This window comes from Filobasidium floriforme, assembly GCF_021052385.1.
Source record: "Filobasidium floriforme strain CBS 6241 chromosome Unknown HD553scaffold_18, whole genome shotgun sequence".
NCBI classification, from domain to species: domain Eukaryota; kingdom Fungi; phylum Basidiomycota; class Tremellomycetes; order Filobasidiales; family Filobasidiaceae; genus Filobasidium; species Filobasidium floriforme.
The window spans coordinates 262,626-286,795 of record NW_025763639.1 but is presented as its reverse complement, the minus strand read 5'-3'; the positions used below and the strand labels follow the sequence as shown (position 1 = coordinate 286,795).

At 54.4% G+C, this 24,170-nt stretch overlaps 8 protein-coding genes across 8 annotated transcripts; 3 read left to right on the top strand and 5 right to left on the bottom strand.

Moving 5' to 3' along the window:
* Positions 1 to 1,586: 1,586 nt before the first annotated feature.
* HD553DRAFT_81833 (chaperonin 10-like protein) lies at positions 1,587 to 3,179 on the bottom strand. Its single transcript, XM_046184513.1, has 2 exons — positions 2,561 to 3,179; positions 1,587 to 2,500 (listed from the first exon to the last, which is right to left on the bottom strand). Exons 1-2 carry the CDS (start codon positions 2,868 to 2,870, stop codon positions 1,695 to 1,697), a joined length of 1,116 nt encoding a protein of 371 aa, XP_046034701.1. The 5' UTR covers positions 2,871 to 3,179; the 3' UTR covers positions 1,587 to 1,694.
* Positions 3,180 to 3,416: 237 nt separating this feature from the next.
* Positions 3,417 to 4,412, bottom strand: HD553DRAFT_344145 (base excision DNA repair protein; the record flags this gene model as incomplete). The annotated part of the gene is made up of 1 exon (XM_046182952.1): positions 3,417 to 4,412. The coding sequence occupies one exon, from the start codon at positions 4,410 to 4,412 to the stop codon at positions 3,417 to 3,419; it is 996 nt and encodes a 331-aa protein (XP_046034700.1).
* Positions 4,413 to 5,064: 652 nt separating this feature from the next.
* Positions 5,065 to 6,986, top strand: HD553DRAFT_344144 (uncharacterized protein; the record flags this gene model as incomplete). Its single annotated transcript, XM_046182951.1, has 7 exons — positions 5,065 to 5,120; positions 5,191 to 5,444; positions 5,518 to 5,782; positions 5,846 to 6,469; positions 6,538 to 6,606; positions 6,675 to 6,710; positions 6,779 to 6,986. The coding sequence occupies 7 exons, from the start codon at positions 5,065 to 5,067 to the stop codon at positions 6,984 to 6,986; spliced, it is 1,512 nt and encodes a 503-aa protein (XP_046034699.1).
* A 131-nt stretch (positions 6,987 to 7,117) lies between these two features.
* Positions 7,118 to 9,053, bottom strand: HD553DRAFT_275058 (DHS-like NAD/FAD-binding domain-containing protein; the record flags this gene model as incomplete). The annotated part of the gene is made up of 12 exons (XM_046177888.1): positions 7,118 to 7,273; positions 7,340 to 7,534; positions 7,607 to 7,654; positions 7,715 to 7,749; positions 7,811 to 7,835; positions 7,904 to 8,085; positions 8,169 to 8,215; positions 8,331 to 8,356; positions 8,430 to 8,474; positions 8,570 to 8,584; positions 8,671 to 8,749; positions 8,974 to 9,053. The coding sequence occupies 12 exons, from the start codon at positions 9,051 to 9,053 to the stop codon at positions 7,118 to 7,120; spliced, it is 933 nt and encodes a 310-aa protein (XP_046034698.1).
* Positions 9,054 to 10,231: 1,178 nt separating this feature from the next.
* HD553DRAFT_81709 (Fcf2 pre-rRNA processing-domain-containing protein) lies at positions 10,232 to 13,154 on the top strand. Its single transcript, XM_046184511.1, has 4 exons — positions 10,232 to 11,863; positions 11,949 to 12,222; positions 12,307 to 12,477; positions 12,577 to 13,154. Exons 1-4 carry the CDS (start codon positions 10,362 to 10,364, stop codon positions 12,787 to 12,789), a joined length of 2,160 nt encoding a protein of 719 aa, XP_046034697.1. The 5' UTR covers positions 10,232 to 10,361; the 3' UTR covers positions 12,790 to 13,154.
* A 140-nt stretch (positions 13,155 to 13,294) lies between these two features.
* On the top strand, positions 13,295 to 17,330 carry HD553DRAFT_81732 (enhancer of polycomb-like-domain-containing protein). Its single transcript, XM_046184512.1, has 5 exons — positions 13,295 to 13,671; positions 14,156 to 16,203; positions 16,273 to 16,955; positions 17,056 to 17,240; positions 17,315 to 17,330. The coding sequence occupies exons 1-4, from the start codon at positions 13,519 to 13,521 to the stop codon at positions 17,181 to 17,183; spliced, it is 3,012 nt and encodes a 1,003-aa protein (XP_046034696.1). The 5' UTR covers positions 13,295 to 13,518; the 3' UTR covers positions 17,184 to 17,240; positions 17,315 to 17,330.
* A 588-nt stretch (positions 17,331 to 17,918) lies between these two features.
* On the bottom strand, positions 17,919 to 19,052 carry HD553DRAFT_315566 (DUF636 domain protein). The gene is made up of 5 exons (XM_046180507.1): positions 18,978 to 19,052; positions 18,800 to 18,918; positions 18,693 to 18,741; positions 18,517 to 18,634; positions 17,919 to 18,458 (listed from the first exon to the last, which is right to left on the bottom strand). Exons 1-5 carry the CDS (start codon positions 18,995 to 18,997, stop codon positions 18,225 to 18,227), a joined length of 540 nt encoding a protein of 179 aa, XP_046034695.1. The 5' UTR covers positions 18,998 to 19,052; the 3' UTR covers positions 17,919 to 18,224.
* A 256-nt stretch (positions 19,053 to 19,308) lies between these two features.
* On the bottom strand, positions 19,309 to 24,096 carry HD553DRAFT_274942 (exocyst complex component Sec3-domain-containing protein; the record flags this gene model as incomplete). Its single annotated transcript, XM_046177882.1, has 16 exons — positions 19,309 to 19,710; positions 19,775 to 19,920; positions 19,991 to 20,180; positions 20,238 to 20,451; positions 20,520 to 20,791; positions 20,852 to 20,982; positions 21,049 to 21,157; positions 21,220 to 21,369; positions 21,435 to 21,544; positions 21,618 to 21,750; positions 21,815 to 21,916; positions 21,993 to 22,118; positions 22,196 to 22,501; positions 22,565 to 23,038; positions 23,384 to 23,749; positions 23,818 to 24,096. 16 exons carry the CDS (start codon positions 24,094 to 24,096, stop codon positions 19,309 to 19,311), a joined length of 3,510 nt encoding a protein of 1,169 aa, XP_046034694.1.
* Between the last annotated feature and the right edge of the window lie 74 nt (positions 24,097 to 24,170).

The window sequence follows — 24,170 nt, the reverse complement described above, 5'->3', positions numbered from 1 at the left end:
TGCGGTCGATCGGTCCGAAGCCTGAAAAGGTAGCAGTCGAGCTAAAAGGTTATGGGGAAGCTCATCCATTCTCCATGGTAAACGCCAAGGTCGCACATCGTTACTGCGGAAACCTTCATCCGTACTGAGTCGCGTCGCAGGTATGTTTCAATGGTTACGCCTGTCCACCTTTGTCAAACGAGGCGGTCGAACGCGATGTTTCGCTGCGGACCGCATCCAGTTTTCATCGGTTCGGAAGGAGTCGAGACTGAGGCCGATACGTTTGTTAATCCTCCACGAGACGGAGCAAACGCTAGAAGCTAGAAGGGAGACTCCAATCATCATCATCCTTGACATCCTCAGTTCGTCCATTCGTTCTTCATCCATCCGTCCTTGTGCCCAGCAATTCTTTTGCCCAGCGGTTCTTTCGTCTGATGCCGTTCCATTCAATCTTTCGCCTTCTCCTTCCCTTTTCCCTTCTCAAGCTTCTGGTCCATCTCTCCTTTGGTTTGTAACTCCTGGTGGGCGATTTAGCTTGCGGTGAAGCCCGCTTGCTCATAATCCGCCGAGGTAGCAGACGGTGGGGCCGAGAATTGGAGGGCTGTCTTATCATGAGGACCATCATGAGGACGGGATGCTTGTAGCAATTGTGGAACATTCGCAAGTTGTCTGAGCTTTGTGCAGACAGCACCATGGATGAGAGCTAGATCCGGACGAGTAAACCGCTTTTCCCCTCCCCTTGGCCTTGGCCTTCTTGCGAGTGATGGGTACGTCATCTTTGTCATCGCTTTCCAAATGACTGCGCAAAGGCAAAGGCCTCTTCCTGCTAGGGGATCCAACATTGGTCTCTCCATCCTCGCCTCCACCCTCGTAATCATTCTTGCCGTCTCTCTTGCCGTCTCATGCCCGGCCAAAGGCCTCTTAACAGCGGCTAGCTTGGAAGGTAGAAAAGCTTGAAGACTGTATTGTAGAGGCCGCCGAAGAGCATGCCAGTGAGGATTGTGATCACGAGCCACCTTTGTCCTTTTGTCCAACACCTTAGCCCTCTCGGTGAACACCTTTGCCCTCTCATCCAACATTTTTGCATCATCTCTGAACTCAGATGCTTCTGCCTAAGTGAGGATCGGAGCATGTACCTGCTACCACTAGCCAGTATTCTGATTGCATGCGAGATCCCTTTCATGGTTGCTGTCATTAGATCTTGGTTGGAAAGCAGGAAGAAGAAGCGGGTAAATATGCCGCTACATCCCCAGGCATACCAAAAGATGTTTCTCTCCAACCTCTCTGCACAGAATTCCAAGGCCAAGATCCACCGCTCGAAGATCGTTCTACAAGCATGCTCTTGCGAACCAAACGGACGAGCCATCACCTGGTCCACTTTTACACCGGGTATCGATAACAAGGCTACCTGGCATCCACGACTCGATATGCTTGTTGATGATCCTTGCCGAAGCCAGATGAAGTCAGAGAACCAGAGGCGAGAGCGATACTTGCCGCGCGTCTTGAATCTCATCGGTACTTCGCTCAGACACGATCATTCGGGTCAATGCCAACACAGTCTAGCTGACTTTCTAACCTTGTAGGTCGGATTTCGTTCACAATGTATCGGGCGTTCTTGATTTGAGAGACGTTAACACGGATTGAAGATAATGACTGATTCGTATCTTCACAAACACTACTGTACACAGCGATCAGCCGCCGGACATTTTCCCATCTCAGGTTTGCGGCTGGACGACCACGTTCACAGCGCCCCCGGGGCGATCTCCGACAAACTTGAAAGCCTCGTTGACCTCCTTGAGCGGGAATACCTTATGAGAGAGGTACCCAAAGTCGATGACTCCGGCGTCGACAAGATCGACGAGCTCTTCGATGTGATCCCCGGAGAACCAGTTCGATCCGATGATGGATACCTGGTGGTCCATCGCCTCGGCGTAGGTCTGGGTCAAGTCGCCCTCGGCACCGCCTGCAGCGAGAATGGCGGATCCGCCGGTCTTGACGGTATTGATGAGTTTCATCGTACCGCCGGCATCCCCGCCCACACCTAGGCAATCGTAAAGCACGTCCGGCCCCAGCCCGCAAGTTTGCTCCTTGATCCATTCGGCGATATCGCCGTCGTCTTCGGACGATCGAGTCACGACCCGGTTGTTCTTGCCCAACCCGGCGACTCCGGCGAGACGTTCCTTGTTACGTCCGATCCCGAGGATCCTGGTGCAACCTAGGCCAAGAGCGATAGCCACAGCGGCGTAGCCCAACGTCCCGGTGACCCCATTGATCAACAAGGTCTTGCCTGGGCCCGTGTCGACTCGCTTGAGCGCGGCGAACGAGGTACCGATGTACCCGAATCGCGAGGCCAGGTTGAAATCAATCGACTGGGGGAGCACGACCAGGTTCGTGTCTGGAGCCAAGACGTACTCGGACAATCCGCCGATCGGGTACTGGGCGAGCAGCTTGCGACTGGTCGGGTTGGCGTCGTTGCTAAAGTAGCCACGGAGGCCCCAGTATTGGCAGATATCCTTTCGACCTGGAAGTAATCACAACATCAGGTAATGTCGTCCTAAAGGAAAATGCTGCCTCGACTTACCTTTCTTACAAAAGTGACAAGTCCGACACCACATGAACGGGTCGACATAGACGCGATCGCCCTCTTTGAGGTTGAGGACGTGCTCCCTGACGCTCTCGATCGTGCCGGCTACATCCAGTCCGAAGATGCAAGGTAGATCAGGGATAGGCAGTTTGGCCTTGCCAGTGACGAGATTGTAAGAGTTTGGGACGAGACAACAGGCCTCGACCTTGACCAGGACGTCGGTCGGGCCCGGAGTAGGCTTGGCGACCTTGCCGAGTTCGAGGGGTTCGTCTAGCTTGACGAGACGGGCGACGTTGATTTCGGGCATGGTAGAAATTTGTTCTCAAGAAGTGATGATCGACCGAATGGAAGTGGAAGTTATGAGAACGAGCAGTTCATTCCCCTTTACCTCCTATATACCCTCTTCGAACCCGTTTCTCATCGACGTCGGCCAGCCCAGAGACTCGTGCATGACGTTTGTGTATCAACGCCCCGCCCTTCTAGCGCGCGCGCCGCAACCTCGGCTGATGTGGGCGGAAGCAAATCTTCGCAAAGTAACCATCGCTAACAAACGAGTCGAGACGAGATTCCCTTATCTTCTCAACTCGTCCGAAACACCAAAAAAGGGGGATTTCGCCCTTTTGGACGCGAAAACGGTCGATCGATCTCGATCTCGACGTTTGACACTCGGTTGACATCTCCGCCGCGGCGGAATTAAGAGCATACAGGGAGGCAATCGATGCACGGGCCGACTTGCCAAGGACCTCGCTTGCAGGCGAATTGAATGGTGATCTAGGTTCAGGTCGATCTCGGTTACAATCGTAGGGGAGCAGAATGACGGCCTGGACGGGGAAACGGTAACGACTTGACGTCGTCACTGCTGTAATTTCTGTTCCATCTCTTCCCGTGCCGTGCACTTCTGTCCCGCCTTGGCTCCACCTTTGCAAGCAGGGCACGTCCGCCCGTGTGCGATGAACAGGAAATGGAGGTCGAATTTCAATTCGTTCGGGATGACGGCGTCTAGATACGCCTGGGTCTTTTCCCGGGTCGCATCCTTTGGTCTCCATCCCCAAAGTCCCGCCACTCGATAGACGTGGGTGTCGACGGTGAAAGATTTCCGCTTGAGACACCAGGTCATGACGACTGAAGCGGATTTAGGGCCGATTCCCTTGTACTTGATGAGCTCCTGCATGGCTTCTTGGTCGTCCATCTCGAACAAGTGATCGAGGTTCCAGTCTGGGTGTTCCTTCCGGACCTGCTCGAGGATGCCCATGATCAACCCGGATTTCCTCACATGAAGTCCACCGGGCTGTAAAGCGTCCCTCAGCTTGTCCATCCCGCCCGCGATGATATCGTCATAGGCGAACACCGACCCGTAGACTTTCCGCATGCTAGCCATGGCCCGTTTGGCGTTGCTCCATCCGGTCGCCTGAGAGAGCAGACCGACGATCATGGCGTCCAAGACGTGAGGGATCGTCTCGGGTGTATCGGGGTCCGCGAACTCTTTGTCCACCTCGGCTTGGTGCATGGGGGTGAGGACGTCATGGGCGACCTGACATTCGCGGGGTGTGGGGTGCTTGAAATTTGGGTAAGGGGATGAGGTGGCGCTGGCGGACCAGGCCTGGAGTTTTCTCGCAGCGAGCTTGTCGTCGTCTCCCTTCCTATCGACCTCCTCGCTCTTCGGAGGCTTCCCGTTGTCGCCCTGATTGTCGCCTGACGAAACCTCACTGTTCTCCTTGACCTCGCTCACTTCGGTTCGTCTTGGTTTGGTCGACTTTTGCGATTTGATCGATCGACTAGCCGAGCCGCTAGCTTGCGATTTAGCAGCGGTCTGTGTCGCCCGACCCGAGCGCCGGAGAGACGGGCCCATGCTCAGTGATGTCCTGCGAAGGATGTGGAAGAAGGAGGATAATATGGCGCGATTTTTTACTGGCAGTTGGTGCGGTGGACTGAAGAGTGAAATTGGGCGGAAATTCAGACTGGAGGAATAGAAGCGGCCCTCGCGACCGCGACCATCGGTCATCGAGCTCTTTCCCTACTGTACTCGTATATATACCTCGTAAGTGAGGCGAGATGCAACAGTCACCGAGCCTTTTGGTCCCGCAGATGACATGATTCACCGGGATGTTCAAGGGCGTGTTACCTCTGGGCGTACGGGTCATGATAGAATTTTGTCGGGCTCGAGAACACTGTAACGTGATGAAACTCAATGCTTCTGTACCGGACCCTGTTCGAGGTTCGAGGACAGGCCACAGGCGATGTTTTGAAAACAAGACGTTGGAAAGACAGGCCACGATATCGGTCACGTGATCTGTGTCTCTCTTGGGTCTTACGGCATCGATCCCCGAGGAATCCAAAGGGACCTTTCATCAATCGAGTGCACGGATCGGAATGATCAAAAGATCTATTCAGCTACTACGTTACAACAATCTACATAGCCGACCGGCTCGATAGACATTCAGCGTCCGAAAGCTAGCAAAGGCGAAGAAACCATATCCTTAAGAATCAAGCACCGCTGAAAAATGGAGGAAGCGAAGAAGCCAACCGGTCGGCCGTTGCGCATCATGATGCTCACCAAGTGAGTCTGCTACTGAATCCCAAGTCGGGGACATGGCCTACTGAGTCTGACCGAGCTGTATCCTTCACAGCTCAGAATATGGACAAGCGAACGTTCATCTTGCCGTACTGTACGAGCTGATCGTGAAAGGCGGGCTGGACATCCATTTCACTTCGTTCAAGAACCTCGAGCCTCGAGTAAAGGATGTCGAACGACGAGCAGAATGGTCTGCGGATGGTCAAGACCGGTCCCCCTTGACTTTTCACGATATTGGAGGCACATGCATGATCAAGAGATTGGAGAAGAAGACCGGTAAACCATTCGAGAGGGAGATCAGGAAACCAGGTATAAACGTCATTTCGTTAAAGTCACCCTGCTCTCGAGCTAAACAGAATACGCGGTGACACTGGCTTCACAGGCTTCTTCGGAGCGTGGAAAGCTCTAAGCATGGCACCCGACATCCTCATGCCATGGTCCGCCGACGAATTCGTCGAACAGGTCGGACGTATCGGAGGACTCATCGACGAGATCAAGCCGGACCTCGTCGTCTGTGACCCCCTTTACCTCATCGGCCGTGATGCGTGTCGGTGGAAAAACGCGAAAACGGTCATCCTTTCGCCCAATACGGTGAAAGAACATGTGTTGCATCTACAAGGCGTCAGAGCGCTCTGGATGTGGGGCGGGTAAGTCGGAGCTACCCATCTGTGCACGTCGACTGCTACATGCTGAAAGCTTCAGCTATGCAGGATCGCAACCGGATACCCTTACCCTCTACCTTGGTACCTCATCCCCCTTGCTATCATCATCTCCCTCCGAGGAGCTATCCTCATGGTTGTCGCCTTCAAGAGCAACGCTATAGCCAGTGCCCGAAAGGAGCTCGGCATGGACTGGCCTCTTGCCGTGTTCGACAGAGATGCTCCAAACGAGCTCAGGGAATACATCGTCTCGACCCCGGAACTCGATCTTGCCGCTATCATCCCGCCCAAAGTTGCATGTGTGGGGCCGATCTTGCAAGCCGTCGAAACGGTCGGAGACAAAGACAGGGACTTGGCCGATTGGCTGGCTCGCGGACCGACCGTCTTGATCGTCCTCGGTTCGATGTTTGACATCCGACCGGCGTACGCTCAGGAGCTCGTAAAAGCTCTCAGGCAGATCATGGATACCAGGAACGACGTCCAGATCCTGTGGAAGTATCAGTCCAGCGAGGTCAAGTCTGCTTCTGCGTTGGAACCTCTGCAAGACCTGGTCTCCGAAGATCGTCTTCGTGTCGTAGACTGGCTCGAAGCCGATCCATTGGCAGTGCTCCAGACGGGCCACGTCTGTTGTTTCGTTAATCACGGAGGATCCAACTCGTATCATGAAGCCATGGCGTAAGTCCCGCTTCATCGATTTTCAGTCGATCCAACGGGAAGCATTAATGGGGATTTGCACCACGTAGGACTGGCACCCCTCAGGTCCTCTTGCCTGCTTGGTTCGACTGTTATGAATTTGCCGCCAGGACGGAGTGGTAGGTGTATTTGACAGCTACTTCGATTCCCCTTCGTGACTGTTAACACGTTTTACTTGCGTATACAGGCTACAGAACGGTGCATGGGGCAATGCAAAGGGAAGGTGAGTGGCAGGTCGTAAATGATAGTCCCCGACGGCACATGCTGATTGAGAGTACCTTCGACCTGCAGCTACACCGATACCGGAATTATTGGCCAAGAATTCGCCAACACGGTGTTAGATGTGATCGGACGGACCACCGATGATGACACGGCAAAGGCGATGAAGGCGCGCTGTGTCGGTTACGCCAAGCTCGCTGTGGCTCGAGGAGGAAGACAGCGAGCTGCCGCCGAGATCTTGCAGATCGCTGAAGATCTCGCAACTGCCAACCTTGACTGAAATGATGGAATATAGCTACAGTGATACGTTTCCCTTCACGACCTAGACTAATGATACGACTGCACAATACGTACGACCGCACACGATGCTCATGAGATACAAATACCATACCATAGAGATATACGTCTCTTTCAAAGGCCAGCCTGTTCGAGCTCTTTCGCAAGCTTGTCAATCTTGTCCTCTGGCTTGACAGCTGTCTGCGCAGACGGCTCGAGCGAACTTTCCTCAAGACCCCATTTTATTCGAAGTTCGCGCTGCTGCGTCTCGACCATATTGTTCAGCTCATCCTGCCATGTCCCCCAATCTCGTATCAGTACGGTCCAGCCAATATATCGACTTTCAGTCGAGCTCACTTGCCACCCCAACCCTCTAGCCAGCTCTTTGGCACCCGCGTCCGCATCGCCTTGGAAGAACTGATCCCGAGATCCCTCTTTGAAACTGAACCCCCTGTCTCCCCAGCCTGTTGCTTCACCAACAGCTTCCCGGTTGATCAACAACCGCGGACAAGTCCGTGGGACCCTCTCGACGAGCGATGCGAATGGATGCACCTGTTCGAACATCAGGTCGGGCGATCAGTCTCGAGCCTTAGAGACGGTGTTTCAGGCGGCTCATATACGAACTTTTAGCGATGTCCCAACGACAATGAGCAGGTCACATTTCGGTAGATCCTATCGAAGCCGGACTATTGAGCTAATTCTCGTTTAGTCAGCCTGACGATCCCGACTGACCTGGACCGCCAAGTCAAAGAACCGCTCAGGTAGACCTGAGAACGACAAATTTGGTCAATCCGTGCGTCGGTCGATCCTCTTGTCTCATATGCGTACCTTCGCCAAAGAAAACGATATCCGGCTAAAGTCCCCTATATCAGCCTTCTTCTTCTACGATACCTCTAGACTTGAGCCGCTTTTGTAGCTCACCTTGACCAATCCCCCACACCGTTCGCACCTGACCGGCTTGCCTCCGCCTGTCTCTACCGCATGCCGCATCTCCTCTTCGCCCATTTCGGCGTGGCACGAGATACAATGTGAGGTCGCGAATGATCCGTGCGCTTCGACAATCTTGTCCGACGGGATGCCGGCGATTCGTTCGAGCGTGTCGACTTTTCCGGTCGGAGCGATCGTCAGATGGGCAGGCGGTGAGCAGAGGGACAGATGATGGTCTTCGGAGGGATATCGCACTCACTATTCTGCGTGAATATCCTTAACAGTTTTCCCTTCTCCTGTAACAACCTGAACTCGAATATCATACCGTTCCCAACACATCGTGTCAGCTATCGCACTGTCCTGTTTGACCCCCTTCGCCCTTGCGTAGCCCAGCAGGGATTTTAGCCAGAGAAACACGCACCTGAAAAAGTAATGCGTCGGAGTAGGCTACACGTTCCGTCAAAGGACTGGTCAGCCTTCGTCCCACAAAACCGCTTGCCGGACTACATAGGGGACTCACAAGATGTTTCCCTGGGTACAGGTCTTTACAAAGGACGTAGAATGGCTAGATAGAGCAAGACCGGGTCAAGTTTCGCTTTCCAATGAACCAATTTCACGACAAATCGAAAGGGTGGATATAAGCAGATCAAGTGGACTTACCTCTGGTTTCTCCCGCTATCATTCGGCAAAACCAAAGGGCTCAGCTATCCATAATACAAGAAACCCTTGCCAAGCTAAGCCGGTGGAATCCTGCGACTCACGAAAAATCCGATATCGAAGATGGCCTCAGGAACGGGCAAATCGAACCGTTTCAGGTTTGCGTATAGACCCGTCTCCGGACTATCGCGTCAGAGCGACCCGGGCCGAATCCGGAATTGAGATTTACGATCGGTCCGGACCATATCGTAGGGAAGAGTCCAGGTCGGTGCAGATGACGGGGTCATATGTACAATTGACCAGGTCGTCATATAAACGTGGAATGAAGCTCGAGGATCAGCGCTTGTGGTAGAGCGACACGAGCACTGACAAAGCCCAAAAGAGGAAATGAAACGGCCCGGACTTACCTCCTAAAATCAGGTATCCCCGCCGACGTAGAGATCCCAGCTCCGGCGAGTACGATGATATTTTTGACTGATCTCCTCATTCCCATTGCGGATCAGATCAACGAGTGAAGAAAATCCAATTAGGGGGAGATAGCGGGCTTACCGGAATCCTGGTTGATCAATGCGGCGATATCTTCCAACGAGGAGACGGTCGTACGTCCACTATCCGATCCGTACTCATATTCGCCCTCGGATGCACCCTCGGAGTTCGCTTCGCCTTCTGCGTCTTCGTCTTCCGCTGAATCTTCATCTTGATCTTCATCTGAATACGGCTCTGGGCTCGATTCAGGCCGAGGTTCGGGTTCGGGGTAAGATCCGGGCATGGTGAATCCTTCTTCTGTATCCTCGTTCGTTCCCCGGTCTTGGTCCTCGTTTGTAGGGTGTTGCGCTGGTCGGGCATCATGATCCTCGTCGGCCTTACTAGGTGTGGGTTCAGATGTGACCATGGTTGTGGTTGTGGTTCGAGATATCGTCGAAGTTACGCTTCCCGATCCGGCTGCAGGTTTAGCGGTAGGAGGGGGGCCGTCAATTCGATCATCATCAAGTTTCTGCTCTTGCTTATGTAGTGCTTCGATAGGTTGACTCTTCCATTGACCTCCCTCCCTTTTCATATTCTCATCTCGCGCTGCGGCCCCGGTCCTATTCCCATGTTCCCTATGCGTATCCTCTTCCCCCTCGATATCGTTACTATCAACCCGTCCCTCTTCCAATCGTCTCGTACCCCTCTCTTCCGGATGACTCGAGGGAGAATTCTGGCCCCCTCGAGGAGGTTGAGTCCCGAACGATTCTTGATAGGTCTGGTTGTAGGCTTGTTGGAGGATGGCCGCGATCTTGTCTTCCGGCTGGGATGTCATGGTGGGTATCGGGTTTATAGGTATATGTTGAGGGGCATACGTGTGATCTCTTCGGATGTGATGTTCAAGATGTCCAAAGAGATTCAGAAAGAGAGAAAGCGAGAGAGAGAGAGTTGGTTAGTTGTCCAGACCAGACCAGATCGTCCCAGCTGCTCTAATGTCGAAACGTAATCAAGGAGGACAACCTCGGGCATCGGCGAGGCAGGCTCGTTATCAATTTATGGGCAACTTTATGAGTATGACGTGTTATTCTATTAATCGTCCAGAATTCAAGCTTATGTCACTTTGTAAACAAACCCTCCTTCCCCTTTAATTGCCTCGTTCAAACTTTTGGCGCAAGAGAGGGAGATGGGAGAGTGTGAGCTCATCGATCATCATCATCATCACGATCATCACCGCAACGATCGTCGCAAGAATCGACAACAACCAGACGAACAACCAAGAAATTGGAAACGACAAGAAGAGGATCAACCGACAATCTTTCCCACGCCAGCCATGCCGACGACAAGATCAGCTTCCCGCTCACGTAGCACCATCTCGCCATCAAACTCGATCGTCTCTTCCCCCTCGCAATCGACGTCAGCATCGGTAACAGCATCAGCATCGGCGTCTACTTCCACTCCTATCCGACTATCCACCCCGACTCCGGTTCATATGCAGAACATGTTCACCCCACCCCACCCCCAGTCTCATTTGCAACAGGGTTCCAACCCGTCCACCCCGACCCCTTCCCGATCGACGAGATCCACCTCGAAACTCCGGGAATCACAAACACACCCCAACTCTCATCCTCATCCTAACTCGGCAGAAGGTTCTCCCTCGGTAAACCTGGACTTGCACGTTCATCCGATGAGCACCCGACATCATCCCGTCCCCGCGCCCGTGGATAATTTGAATGTCAACGGGACGCCTTTGAGGAGATCAGCTAGGAGTCGGAGTGCGAGCGCTACGCCCATCTCCGGCTTGGGTGTGGGTGTTGGTGTGGGGTCGCCGGCTGTAGGATCGATTGCGGCTTCAGGTTCAGGATCACAACTACAATTATCGCAACATGGCTCGATTCAAACGCCCAAGAAGAAGACCGGCATGGAAGTCGAAGTAGAGATCCTAACTCCTACTCCGACCCGCAAGTCGAAATCGACACCGACGCCTCGATCGAGGTTAAATTCCTCCACACCGACATCGACACCCAACAAATCCATCCCCGGGTCTGGACCCAAGTCGAGCAGGTCGGATTCGATATCCAGGGTGGGCAAGTCGGATTCGATGATCACGGACGACATGCTCGGCCCCGATCCCGAGGTGGGACAGGCTATCGAGGTCTCTTCTGACGACGACGACGAGAACGAGAACGAGGAAGATGATGAGGAACACGCTGGAGCTAGTCAGGAAAGCTCTCGGAGCGGGGGTAGGGGTAGAGGTAGGGAAGTCCGACAGGTTGGGAATGCCGCACATTTGACGGCAGCCGGGTTGGGGGAAGAGGTCGTTGCGGCGCATACTAGAAGCCATGACCACGATCACGACGAGCAGGAAGATCAGGATGACCAGGAAGATCAGGATGAACAGGAAGATCAGGACGAACAGGAAGATGAGCAGGAGGAAGCTACACCTCGAGCTGGATCGAGGAGTTTGCCAGTTGTTGTCGAGGAGGCCGAGGAAGAGGAAGAGGAGGAAGGGGAGGCGGATGAAGGCTCGTCTTCCGGTGAAGATGATGATGAGAAAGAGGAGAACAGCTCAAGCGATGATGATAGTGATGACGAGAGTGATGACGAGAGTGAGGAAGAAGAGGAAGAGGATGAAGATGAAGAGGAAATCGACCCGGAACTTCTCCTCGCTCGCGCTCTTCAATCCGCTCAGGCCAAGAAGTCGGCCGTACCCTCCTCTGGGTCCGAGACGACACCCGTGACGGAGGAGAAGGGTCAGTTGGATGGCGAGGAAGAGGATGTTTGGGTTTTGGATCCCGAGGCCAAGGAGCGGGAGGAGAAGAGGAAACGCGAAAGGTCAGTCTCGAATAAAAGCTTTTTGCTCAAATGCATATTGCTCGTTACGGGATATTGATGCAACTTGATGGCTTCCTGTGATCAGACCGATCCCGGGGCTCGAACTGCCCAAGACGGATATCCCCCTACATAACCTATCTCTGGGCCCGCACGATCGACTCGGCAAGAAACGGCTCGAACGTGAACGGCTGCGTCGAGCCGAGCAGGAAGGGGTTGAGGCTGAAGGTGTTGCTGCGAAGGGGAAAGACAGCAAGGGCAAGGGCAAGGGGAAGATGACGGTCGAAGAGGCTGTCAAGCGTGGAGTCGAGGTGGACGATGCCGAGTACGAGAAGCAGTTGAGCAGGAAAGAAAAGCTCGCGGTGAGTCACTGCATCTCCCCAATGGCAAGTATCGTGACATCTGCTGAACGTCGGCCATGTTTGCTTTTGTCACTCTCACCACAGCTTCCTCCTCGCAAGACCGCCTCTCAAGCCTGGTCGGCGATGCCTACGATTCCCTCGGCGCTGTTACCCCAGATGAAACGGGATTACCAGGCCATGCATCTGAGGGACTCGTTGGACCCCAAGAGATTCATGAAGGGCAAGACCAAGTCGACCGTGCCCGAACAGTTTGCCGTGAGTACCGGGTTGCTAGCGTTTCTTCTGATATCTATACTCCACTTGATAGGAAGTTGACCGAGACGCTTGTTCGAATTTATCCATCACGTCTCTCAGATCGGAACGCTCGTCGCCCCACCTCGACACTTGCAATCCACCACCCTCACCCGAGAACGACGTTACAACCCGGGCGACATCGTCCAGAGCATCGTCGCGGACCAAGAGCTCGGAGGGTACGCCAAGAGGAAATTCGACGATTTCGCTGGGAAGCGGATGGAACACGGACGAGGGAAGGGGTGGAAGAAGAGGAAGGGGGTGGATTGGAAGTAGGCAGGCTCGGACGTGCTGGGCAGCGAGAGGGGGGTTTGCAATTTGTTCGTCGATTGCGTTGTGGATGGGTGGTCCCTCGACTCTGAAGTCTGCTTCGGCTCGAGTAGAGGGAAACGTCAGACGGAACGCTGACCGTGTTTCACGCTCTTTTCCTTCTTCACTACAACGGGGTCTGAAACAGGTAATAATCGGGCATTATGAAGCCATGCTGATTACATACAGGCGACGGTGCACATCGTGCAAAACAGCTGATATACAGGTTTTCTTTACTGATTACTGACGTGAATCTGGCGACCGGCTCTCGCACTGCATGACTGACCCTTATAATTCTGAACGCGTGAGAAAGCGACGCGTATCTCCAAAGTTTCGACCTTGACTGACCCGCGCGAGAGAGGGAGACTGGGTTCTGTTTGGCTGCACTGCCAGCGAACGCTCGCCCTCCTTAAAATTTGCACCGTGCCAGCGAAAAAAAAGGACGCGCGAAGGCTGGGAGGGGGGATGACCTTTTCCTATTCGCCACGCCCCTCTCCACGTCAACAACACCGAAAGGAAGGTCCCCGTGCCAAAAGACGACCTCGACGACGACGACGACCTGTAGTACACTAGCAGACATACGACCCCATATAGACATCTTCACACCTCTCTCTCTCCCCTCCTCTTCTCTTCCCTCGCTTCTCCTCTACCTGGTGATCCGTCCAGTATCTCCAGGTCGACACCCGTTCGAATGCGATGTCCATCAGACGCAGGCCGAAGCTCGGCGCGCGCGCACCCCTCTCGATCTTGTTGGGGAACGTCCCGGACGCTGTCGACTATATCTTTGAATCGACCGACGAGGGGCATAAACAACTCTCGGCACTCGGAGTAGAGAGGGAGGAGAGTAATGTGAGTCGTACGAGCAGTCTTCTTGAGTGATCGTTTGGTTTGAGGCAACGGGGTTCGTATCGCCATCAACGGATGTCCAAGGACGAGGTCGACCCTTTGTTGTGACTTTCCTCTTTGGGAAGGTGAAAACTGGCCCCGCGCGCGTGATACGTCCGAAAGGGGAAATAATCGAGAACGGCAGGATGAATCCGACCGACGATGGGGGAATAGAACGTCGAACAACCATGGGAATCGATCTGGGCTAGGCATAGAGTTCAGGATAAGGATGAGATGAGACGAGTGTGGACGAGATGCTGGTTGATGTGGGCATGAAAGGGGACACGGCTGGCTGGTCGCGCGCGATATGCATTCGATGACGATCTACTCGGACCCGACTTTCGACCTCGACGATCTGGACTGACCGACCCCTCCTCGCTCGAAACCCGCTTATGCAAGTAACAGTTCACTGACCTTGACCTTTGCCTGCCTGCCTGCCTTTACTTAGGAGCACCACTTGCAAGCCGCTCTCTCGCATACCAATGTCATCCACAACCGGGAGAACCGAGCCCCTTCCCCTTCCTTTGCCCGAGCCGCCGCCAAACCCGCTACCCAACCCCTCCCAGCATACTTTATTCCCACACCCGATGCCAACGGTCAGGCGGACGACTACGACTCGCTCTTGCCCGCCGGTAGGGTGGATTGGTCGGACCCGAAAGAATTGATCAAGTTTTCGGAAAAGGTCGAGGAATGTTGTTATGGCTGGGGAGGACTCAACTATGAGATGGACGATGCCGATGTCGAGTGGTTGAGAACGTTCAATGGCAAGGAAGAGGGCAGCAGTGCGGATGGCGCGGCAGGTTCGGCGAGCGCTGGAAGGTCTGCACGTCAGGCGTCCAGTTCGGCAGGTTCGAATGCAAAGGGCAAGGAAAAGGACGCCCAGTCCGGCTCGGGTTCGTCTTCAGGGCCCATGAGGATCGCTGAAGACGTGTTTGAATACGTTATGGGAATGCTGGAGTTGTGGACGGAAAAGAACGTGCCCATGCTGCATACCGACCTGTCCCTCTTGCCGCCCTTGGTCAGCATCGAGCCGGTGTTCAAGACCACCCCGCCCGCTTCCTATTTCCCATCGTTCGAACGACCTCTGGGTTTGCCAGCGCCGAGCTTGTTGGTCAAGATGGCCAGTCGGATCTACCCCCACTGGAAGTCGAGGAAAGAACAGCGCAAGGGGAGGAGCATCATCCCGCAACTCAACTTTGACGAGGCCAACGAGTCGGACCCGTACTTGTGTTTCCGAAGACGAGACTTGAAGGTACAGAGAAAGACGAGGATCAAGGACACCACCCCTGTCAATCGGCTCGAACAGGTTCAGACCGAGTTGACTCAGGCGACGTTCTTGGTCAACATGGTCTTGTTGCGGGAAAAGGAGAAGCAGCGCGCCATCCGGGCCGAGCGAGAGGTCTGGGACGCGCGATGGAACCTGCTCGACGTCAAGCGGAAGAACCCGACGTTGCCACCGATGACGCAAGAGGAAGAGACGTTCTTGTTCCCTCATCGAAATTTGTCGTCAGTGAATGGGCAGGCTCCGGCCAAACGACAACGCGTGGGCGGGGATCGGGAAGGGAGGGAGAGGGAGGAAGCGGCCAGGTCGGCTATGCATCATCATCAGATGCAAGGTGGGACCGCGGGATTGTCGACCTCGATGAACCAGCACGGTCTGCAGCAAAAGGGCCTGAGGTCCCGAGCCGTCTCGCCTGCGGCGGAAAAGGTCCCTCCAGAACAGCTCGCAGGGTTGATAGCGGAAAAGGTGGAAAAGGAGATGAGGCGGAAACGCGAGATCGACCGGTTCGCCGAAGAGATCACCGGCGTGACTTATCAACCTCTACCGCAGACGGCGCCTTTGCGGTATTTTCGATGCCTGCCTGCGACGGATCGGGTCGGTTCGACTCTTTCTGCTGGGGCTCGTCGTGGGCTGGCTCACGACGGCCAGGGCGAAAGCGACGAGGTCGTCCTGAGCAACGGCAAAAAGTCGACGCCAGAACGGTCCGAGTCTGGAGCTCAGGCCGAATCGCACCTGCCGGCGATCGTCGACGTGGAGAGGGAAAAGGAGACGAACATGCTGCGAGAGGTCGCTCATCCAGCTCGACCGCCCAACCACCAGATCTGTTTCCGATTACGTCGCGGTCGTGGAGGCGTTATGCGCTTGGATCGCAAGATGCCAACCGTGCGTCACATCGCGCTTTCTCAGTCGAAACCCATCTCCAGCTCCGGACCCCCTGGGACTATCGTACCGGAAGACCCGTTCAGGAAGCTCTTTCCGAACAATCCGCTCGCGAGACGGAGCGTTTTCGAGAGCGATTCGAGCGACGACGAGGACGATGATGATGATGGTGAGAACGAACCCAGTCGTTCTGGACCTCGATGGGAAGCAGAGGAAGAGGAGAGGGCGAGGATGTTGTCCGAACGGTGGAGGTATGATTACGACGGTGGTCTGGTCGGAGTCGGAATGGGCGTGAAGGACGAAGATCAGGTCGTTATCGATGACTACGAGACGAGGTAAATTACCGAGCGGTTCTAGATGTTCAAGCCTGCACCGAGACTGACTGCCCATTAATGCTTCTTCAGGTACATCAAAGCGCGAGCTTCTCTGGTGAAACAGGAAGACCTCGACCTTATGATGCCTTCGCTCTCGGTCATCGAGAAGGTCCGGGCGCTTATGGCTATGCCGGAGGAGAAGCCCGCCCCGATCAACTTTACCCGAACCGTCCCGCCTCAACTTCCACAACCCGTCCAGGGCATGCCAAATGCTCAAGGCATGCAGGTTCCGTTCCAGCAGCAACAGGCTGATCTCCAAGCGCAGCTCTACCAGCATCAGCGCGAGGCGCAACAGCTCTTGCAGCAACACGCTCAGGCCCAGGCGCAAGCACAGGCTCAAGCGCAAGCTATGGGTCAGGCTGGACAGTTGGGTAACGGCGTTCAGCAATACACGGCCCAGCAGATCCAGGCAGCCGCCACAGCTCGACAGATCCAAGCGGCAGCTCAGACGAACCCGCAACTCGCGGCCGCCCTCGCTGGTCGACAAGCGATTCAGATGCCTCAGGTTCGACGGATTGCTTCCGGCAACGTTGGTCAAATGGGACCTCCTCAGGGTCCGGGATCGCCTGTGAATGGCGTACAGAACTTGCCTCAAGGACAGTTTCCCAACGGTCGCCAAGTGCCAGGATCGCCTGCCATCTTGAACGCCATGATTGCCGCTCGCGCTCAGCAGAATGGGCACGGCCAGATCGCTCAGCCCATCCAGCAGAACGGTCAGCCGCAGCTCGATCAACTGAGGACGCCTGTCAACGGTTCGGTCCAGATTCCCAACGGCCATCATACTCAGTCTGCCTCGCCCGTCTCTAACGCCAGCCAACTGCATCAATCGCCACGCCAGCCGATGTCTCAACCAGGTGGCGCGACGGTCCCCTTGCCCAATGGCGGAGGCAATCTCCCTCCGAATGTCTCAGCCGAGTATCAGCAACGGGCGATCCAGATGAAGCAGCAACAGTTCTTGCGCCAGCAGCAGGCACAGCAGAACAATATGGGTGCAAATGGTCAGCAGCCGAGCTCACCCGCTGTCAGCAACGGTCAGATGAACCTGCAGTTGCCTACTCATCGGATGAATCAGATGATGGCCGCACAGCGCACCAACAGTAGCAACAACGTTCAGGGCCAGATGCGCTCCGGTGGCAGCCCGATCAACACGAACAACAGTCCTCAGATGACTGCAGCACCCACGACCATGTCGGTCGGCGGACCTGGGCATTGAGCTCCAAGGTCGACGACGCCATCGATTCGGTTCCTATCACCACGGCATACGCAAGCGTACACACACCTCTCTCCCAGACCACAGTCGAGATCGCAGGAACACAAGCATATACAGATACAATCACACAGCATACCCCAAAACCAACCGGACTCGGCATATTGCAGCGGTCTTGACGACAAACGAAATGACAAAACGACAGAGCGATATTTTACCTTATACAGTCCCTCTTGCACGAGACGGGATTGCCGACCAGGCGGCGCACATTGTCGACCGGATCGACTATTACCCTTCAACACGGCTTCGACTCTACTTCGATTTCTCAACCAGTATAATGTCTCAACAATCAGATGGGGGTAAAAAAGTGAACCGCTCATACTTTGTAGCAATGCGAGCCGCAATCGGTCGTGAAACCGCGAATTCATGTTGTATCCAACTAGCACCAATGAAAGATGCCAGAAACTATGCCATCAAGAGCGGATGACCAATGTGGCTGGCTTTACACCTCTCGTTTCGCTGCGAAATATATCCTTCGCAGTGCAAATGATACACCATATCCAGGAGACAATGCGTACGATATCTCACGTCTGGATAGACGCTGTGGTGTTTCAAATACCTCGTCCCAAGGCCTAAGCCGATTTGCCAAACGTATTGCTCTCAAGCGTAGTATATACAAGACTACGAGATCTCACGCGAACTTTCCCCCTTTGCCGTCATTCCATTTCCTCAACCCTGAATCACACGCATACGCGAGATCAATCTATCGAACCTTTCAGTCGACCCATAGCTTATGTTTTTTGTGGTATGCCTCGATACCTTCGCCCGGGGGGTAGCTATCATAGACAACACTACCTTCGGGAACGGGGACGTATCCTGGCGCAGAGCTTCTCATGATGGTGAGCATGACGGCGGAATCCTCTTCCTGATCCGTTCCCTTCTTGGTCACGTCTCCGTGAGCAATCTTGGGCAGCTCGGTATCGATGCAAGCCGCGTAAGGGTAGATCCACTGCCAGAGAAGCTCATCAATGTAGGAACAATCGCTATCATCGGAATTTGCGGCTTACGTGAGCCCACTGCTCGTCAAAGACCCATAGCATGGTGGAACATTCGCCGCAGAATTTACGGGTCGAGCCGCATTGTCCAGATTGTTGACCGTTCTCGTATTTGAAAGCCTTGTATGTCCTGACATGTCCGATGTTGAGCACGACTAAAACACCTCTCTAATGGTCGTAAGTCTTACTTCATCTTCTCTTCGCCTTTCAAGATCTTGAGCGTGTCGGTGTTTCCCACTGAGTTCTCCGGTTTTTAGCGAAGAGAACAACGATCCGGGAGAGAGTCGGTACTCACTGATGTTGACGCTTCCCATGTACCCGCCAGTCTTGCGGCAGATACTGCATTGGCAGAGCTGGTAAGGCGCAGGAGTGTTCGACTCGAGCTCAAACTCGATGGCCTTGCAGTGACAGGACCTGTCAAGCGCTCAATTGAGTAAGATGCTGCTCGAATCTGGTTTCCGGCTCAGGCTCACCCTTTGAGAGTGATAGGCATCTTGGATATTGTCTTTAAGCAGGTTCGACAACCAGTCAGAATGAGAATTTGAACGATAGACGAAAGACCATAGGCTTATATACGCTGGCTAGCTGTACTCGGTAGCTGCTATGTGGTCGGCTTATGGAAGCAGGTCGCAGGGCGCCGGTTGTTGACAAAGTGGTCCATTCAGAGTGACGTCAGCCAATGTCGTCCTCGACCCGGGTCGCATTTTTAAGTGAGCGGGCATTCGTCTCTCTATACAACTGCTTTCATCGACACTTCACCTCAGGCGCTCATATACACGTTGATCAGTAGCATATCCTCAGGACTCATCCCCTAGCCTTCCTGAAGGCGCCCTCCACATCGTTAGGCCCATATTCGAGACCCACCCCACTCGCCGCCGCTTCGGCGTAACATTGACCCATCAGACTGGACCACTTGCCGACCTCGGCAACCAAAAGCTTTTCGCACGACTGTATCACAACGCCGATCAGGGCCGCCGCCTCGTTGGACATGGCCACCGCATCGTCGGTTCCAGCCAGGTCGGATTCGTCCAATGAGTAATGCTTTTCGATCCGCTTCACCAGCGCTTCGACCGCCTTGCGCATCTCTTTGCCAGAGCTGATATCCTTGACGGCCCGTTTCAAGGCGGCTTTGTTGTATGAAGGGCTGGAAGAGATCTCTTGTGCAGAAGACGCTCGGAGCTGCTTTTGAACGGCTTCGAAGAAGTCCTGTCAGGAGCAAGGTACTCCGTCAGCGAGGTGCTTAGTCCGGTAGTTGCAAAAGAGCACCTACCCATGGTCGCCCAAACGAACGCCGCAGGACTGCTCGAATGTACGCCGTCATGTTCTCGTCGTACATGCTCTTGGCTCGTTCCATGAAGCCATGCAGAGCGGGTATGTCGTGCTTTGCAGCGTCCTGCACGAAAAATTGCAGGTTTTCTGAAAAAGGCAGCCCAAGAGGATGTTTCAGCGACAGAAGTACGGCCTCATGCCGGTTACGGAAACACACCTATCATGATGATCGAGTGGTTGAGTTGACCCTTGTCCTCTCCTGCGACGTCCGACCTGTCCATCTTAGCCATATGCTGCAGAGTATCCAGCATGGTGTTGACGATCTTTTCGTAGCCCGCATTGGCCACATTTCGCGCAGCGAAATCGTCATAATCCACCAATTGAGCTTCGACTTTCGAAACAAACACCTGCGACGACGAGACATGAGCATAAGGCGCGCGGTGGAATTGCTTGGACTGGCCTACCGGGAAATGCTTGATGAAGAAGACGACACCACGTCGTTTTCGATTACTCAGCTGAGCGTTCTCGATTGCCTTGACCTGATCGGCTATGTATCGCTCGACCAGGCTCTGCAAGCGCTGCATTTGACGCTGCAAGATGTTGAGGTAGAAAATGGCGCTTCGATCCTCGGCGTCTTGAATCGCTTTTTCGCACACTGCCATCATTCCAAATACTTGGCTGTGTTTTGAGAGCAGCATAGTCAGTCTCGATATATATGTGCATATATTTAGCGAACGTAGACTTACACTCGGTCCCGTTGCAGCGCCGCATCGACCCAATCCTTGAGCTCGCCCGAAACAAACCCAAAGATCAGGTCCAGAGCGGACCGCCGAAGCTTAACCGTCGCCGGCTGCATCCCCTTGGTAGTGTACCGTACCGCTTGTCGCCGGAAATAGCTATCCAGGTCCATATAGTCGGCGTACGTGAGCATCGAGTCGGTGATGTGTAGAAAGTCCGCGATGAAAGCCTCTTCGCGACCGAGTTGAACGGCGATGGATTGCAAAGCCTTGTCAAGGGCCTGGGTTTCGATGGGCAGATCAGCTAACGAACTAGCACGAATACCATCGTCGAAACTCACCACGGAACCCTTCATTTCACTACCATCTGCTCGTTTGTCCTTCTTGTCTCCTCCTCGCAAGTTGCCCATCACGGTCCGTGAACGCTGCATAGCGCCAGACTTGGTACTGATTGCCGCAGCGGAAATGAAGGCTGCAAAAATGGCCAATGTAGAATTCAGTTTGCAGCCCGGATCATCGATCAGCGAGCGGAACATACAGCTCTCATCCTCCTTTTCCTCGGTCGGCTTCTTGAGCTTGCCAATCAACGCCATAAACAACCCCTTCATCTCCTTTGTGTGCAGCTCGGACGCCGTACTGAAGTAGTTCTGTCAGGAGTATCTTTAGGTTAGTTGCATTATTACTCGAGGGGTAGTCTGTGGAAACTCACGGTACACAGCTTCTGGTACCGCTCTTCGTCCATCTCGATCATGTAAAGGATCAATCCGCAATACATGCCCAGCTTCTGCTCCATCTGGGCATGCGGTGGGATTTCTCCCGACGAAGCCTTGCTAGCCGCAGCCCCGGCCGATGTTTCCGCCTAAATCCGTCGGAACGTAAGGCGGATCAGAACCGGTATTGAACAAGCCATCGTGTACAACGAACCTGAAACTTGATCATAATCATCAAGTACTCGACGAGACGCAGACAGAACTGCCGGTTGTACGTCTCGTATTCGTCCTTTCGCCCTGCAGCTGCTGCCATGTCGTTTGTGTCTACGGAAACAAGATGAAGACGTTCAATATCGAGGAGAACGGGGGACTGAACACTTGCGTAGCACCGCCTCACCTCGATCTCGGATAGCAAGAAGTGCCTTGTACAGCGTGGACAGGGCGGACTCGAGGTTCTGAATGCCCCGTTCTGTCTCGAGCGATTCTTGAGTCAACGACCGGAGGGCACCGGGGTCGACTGAGACGTTTTCCTGCAAGTATTTGTAGACCACTTAACACACCAGCTGGCGGGCTCGGGCAATAATCTGGACTTACGAGGAGTTGCTCCAGTTCTTTAAGCAGAGCTTGTTGATTGGCCGTTTGGACCTGCAGACCTCGGTTCTGGGATTCGATAAATGCAATATCCTCTGTCACGCCCTGTCGATAACCCGATATTGTGGTGATTAGTCTCTCTATATTAGTGATCAATCTTTTAGAAAAAAGCACGACCCACTCCGAGTTGCATCTTGTACCCGGTGATCCGGGTATCCATCTCGTCCATCTCGGCGATAGCATCGTTGATCCCCTTCAGAACGCTCTGAATCCGATCGTCCGACTCGAGGAACGCATGGATGTTGGCCTGAACGAGCGAAGGACTCTTTCAGCTCAGACGCCTGACCTAAACTAGCAAGTCGACAACCTTTCCTTGCTACTCACAGCCTCCAAAGCGTTCAACTCGTCCAACAACCTCGCCTCGATCGCCTCTGCTCCCGCCCGGTAAGACCCGCTCGACTCGACCGCATGGTTCCCCCAATCGAACCCTTCCAAGATCTCTTCGACGTTGGCCATCGTGGCATCTTCCATCTCTTCCCCATCGGCATTGTCCTGCTCCAACAAGGCTTCGGCTTGAGCGAAAGAACCTGCACCGGCGCGCAGGAGCATGTCACGGGAATAAGGGGTGGTCGTCGGGGGAGCTACAAAAGAGGCACGCCGGGCTCGAGGTTGAGGTTCCCGGTCGGCTTCCTCGTCGGTCTCGGGAGGAGGTGGTGGCGGTGGTAATTGAACATGTCTGACCTCCTTGACGACAGGTGTCTTCTCCTGCTCTCGACTTGTCTCGACCTCTCGTTTTGCTTGCTTCCGTTCCACGGCGACCGCCGATCTAGGAGCTGCGGTGCTACCCGACGCGTTGGTGATGATAGGGGGCAACATCGCCCGCTTCTTCTCCTCTGACCCAACTGGAGCGTCGATGTTACGTCTAGGGAGAGCAGGCGGGGTCAAGGCTTGGTCGAACCCACCGCTGGTAGCTGGCACCGGGGTGAGCATAGCGTCTGAAGCGTAACCATCTTCTACGGGGACTTCAGATGACTGCCCCGCCTGAGCTGGTGGTGGTGGAGGTTGTGATTGCTGTACGGGTGGGATCTGCAATGTCGCTGGAGGTGGGATAGCTTGTTCCCTGAACCCATACGTAGCCTGGGTCGGCGTCCTAGCCTCAGAGACATTCCGAGAAGCCAACCCGGATGGGCGCTCCGCGAGCGGGGACGAAGCGTTGGGATACGAACCCTGATTCGACCCGGACGGAGGGAAGTGAGGCATAACCCGTGTCGGTGAGATTGACATCGACAACCCTTGATGCTCGTTGTACGGCACGTGGACGTTCCTCGGTTGTGATCGATTATGGGCGTCGTCATAATCGTAATCCCGCCTCGCGCTGCCTTGTAGAGGCGAAGGCTCATACGGCTCGCTCATCTGCCTGCCCATCCCCGGTACGGGTGTGTACTGCTGCACCGGTTGTCCGCCAGGACCATAGATGGGGCTAGCACTGGCGGCATAAGGTCCTTCACGATGTCCGATGTCCATCGGTCGGTTTTGGCTCGAAAAAGAACCTTCGGCACGTCTGCTATCCACACTCGGTCTCTGGCGGGTACTGGGGGCGGTGTAATGGGATTCTTGGCCGGTCATCTGGGATGAAGCGACGGAGGAGTGTGAACCTTGCCTGGAGCGTAGAGCTGGCGGAGCTGCGAGCGAAGATTGAGATGCGGACGGTGCTCCTCCATTGTAGAGCATCGGCTGAGCATGGACCGGGGGAGGCGAAACGGACTCGGTAGGTACCTCGTCGATCTGAAAGTTGAGGTTCAGAAGCGAGGGTAGTCGTCCTTGGGTGTATTTCCGGTAGATCTTGCAGACGGTCGCTAGAAACACTTGTTGATCACGGGGCCGTTCGGATTGCCATATATAGGTCCGGGACGTCATAGTCAACGCAAACGTTTGAGGCTACCGAGCGTGAAACAACGTGAGCCGGGGAAAGCCTTACAAGCTCTCCTTGCACTCTCTATACTTACGGTGACCACCTCGATCTGCCGCATATCCTCTAGATTCCATGTCTTTCCCTTGGAAAACGACCCATTATTGTTCCTCTTGGCCTTGTGAAGGAAGACCTTTCCATACTTGCTGACCGACAGCATCAAGTACCTCGCCTTCTTATTCCCCTCGTCTGGCTGCCCCGAACCCACCGGCACGTCCTCCCATATCTTGAGGTGGGCGATGTACGTCTCGTCAAGTTGTCCATCGGGTCCCCGGTGGGAGAAGAGAGACTGCTTGATTTGCTGTTGTGTCTCCATTTTTGGAACTCTACTTGAACCCGGAGAGTGAATCCTAGCTGTCCCCGTGTTCAAGCAGACATTGCAGGTCGGCG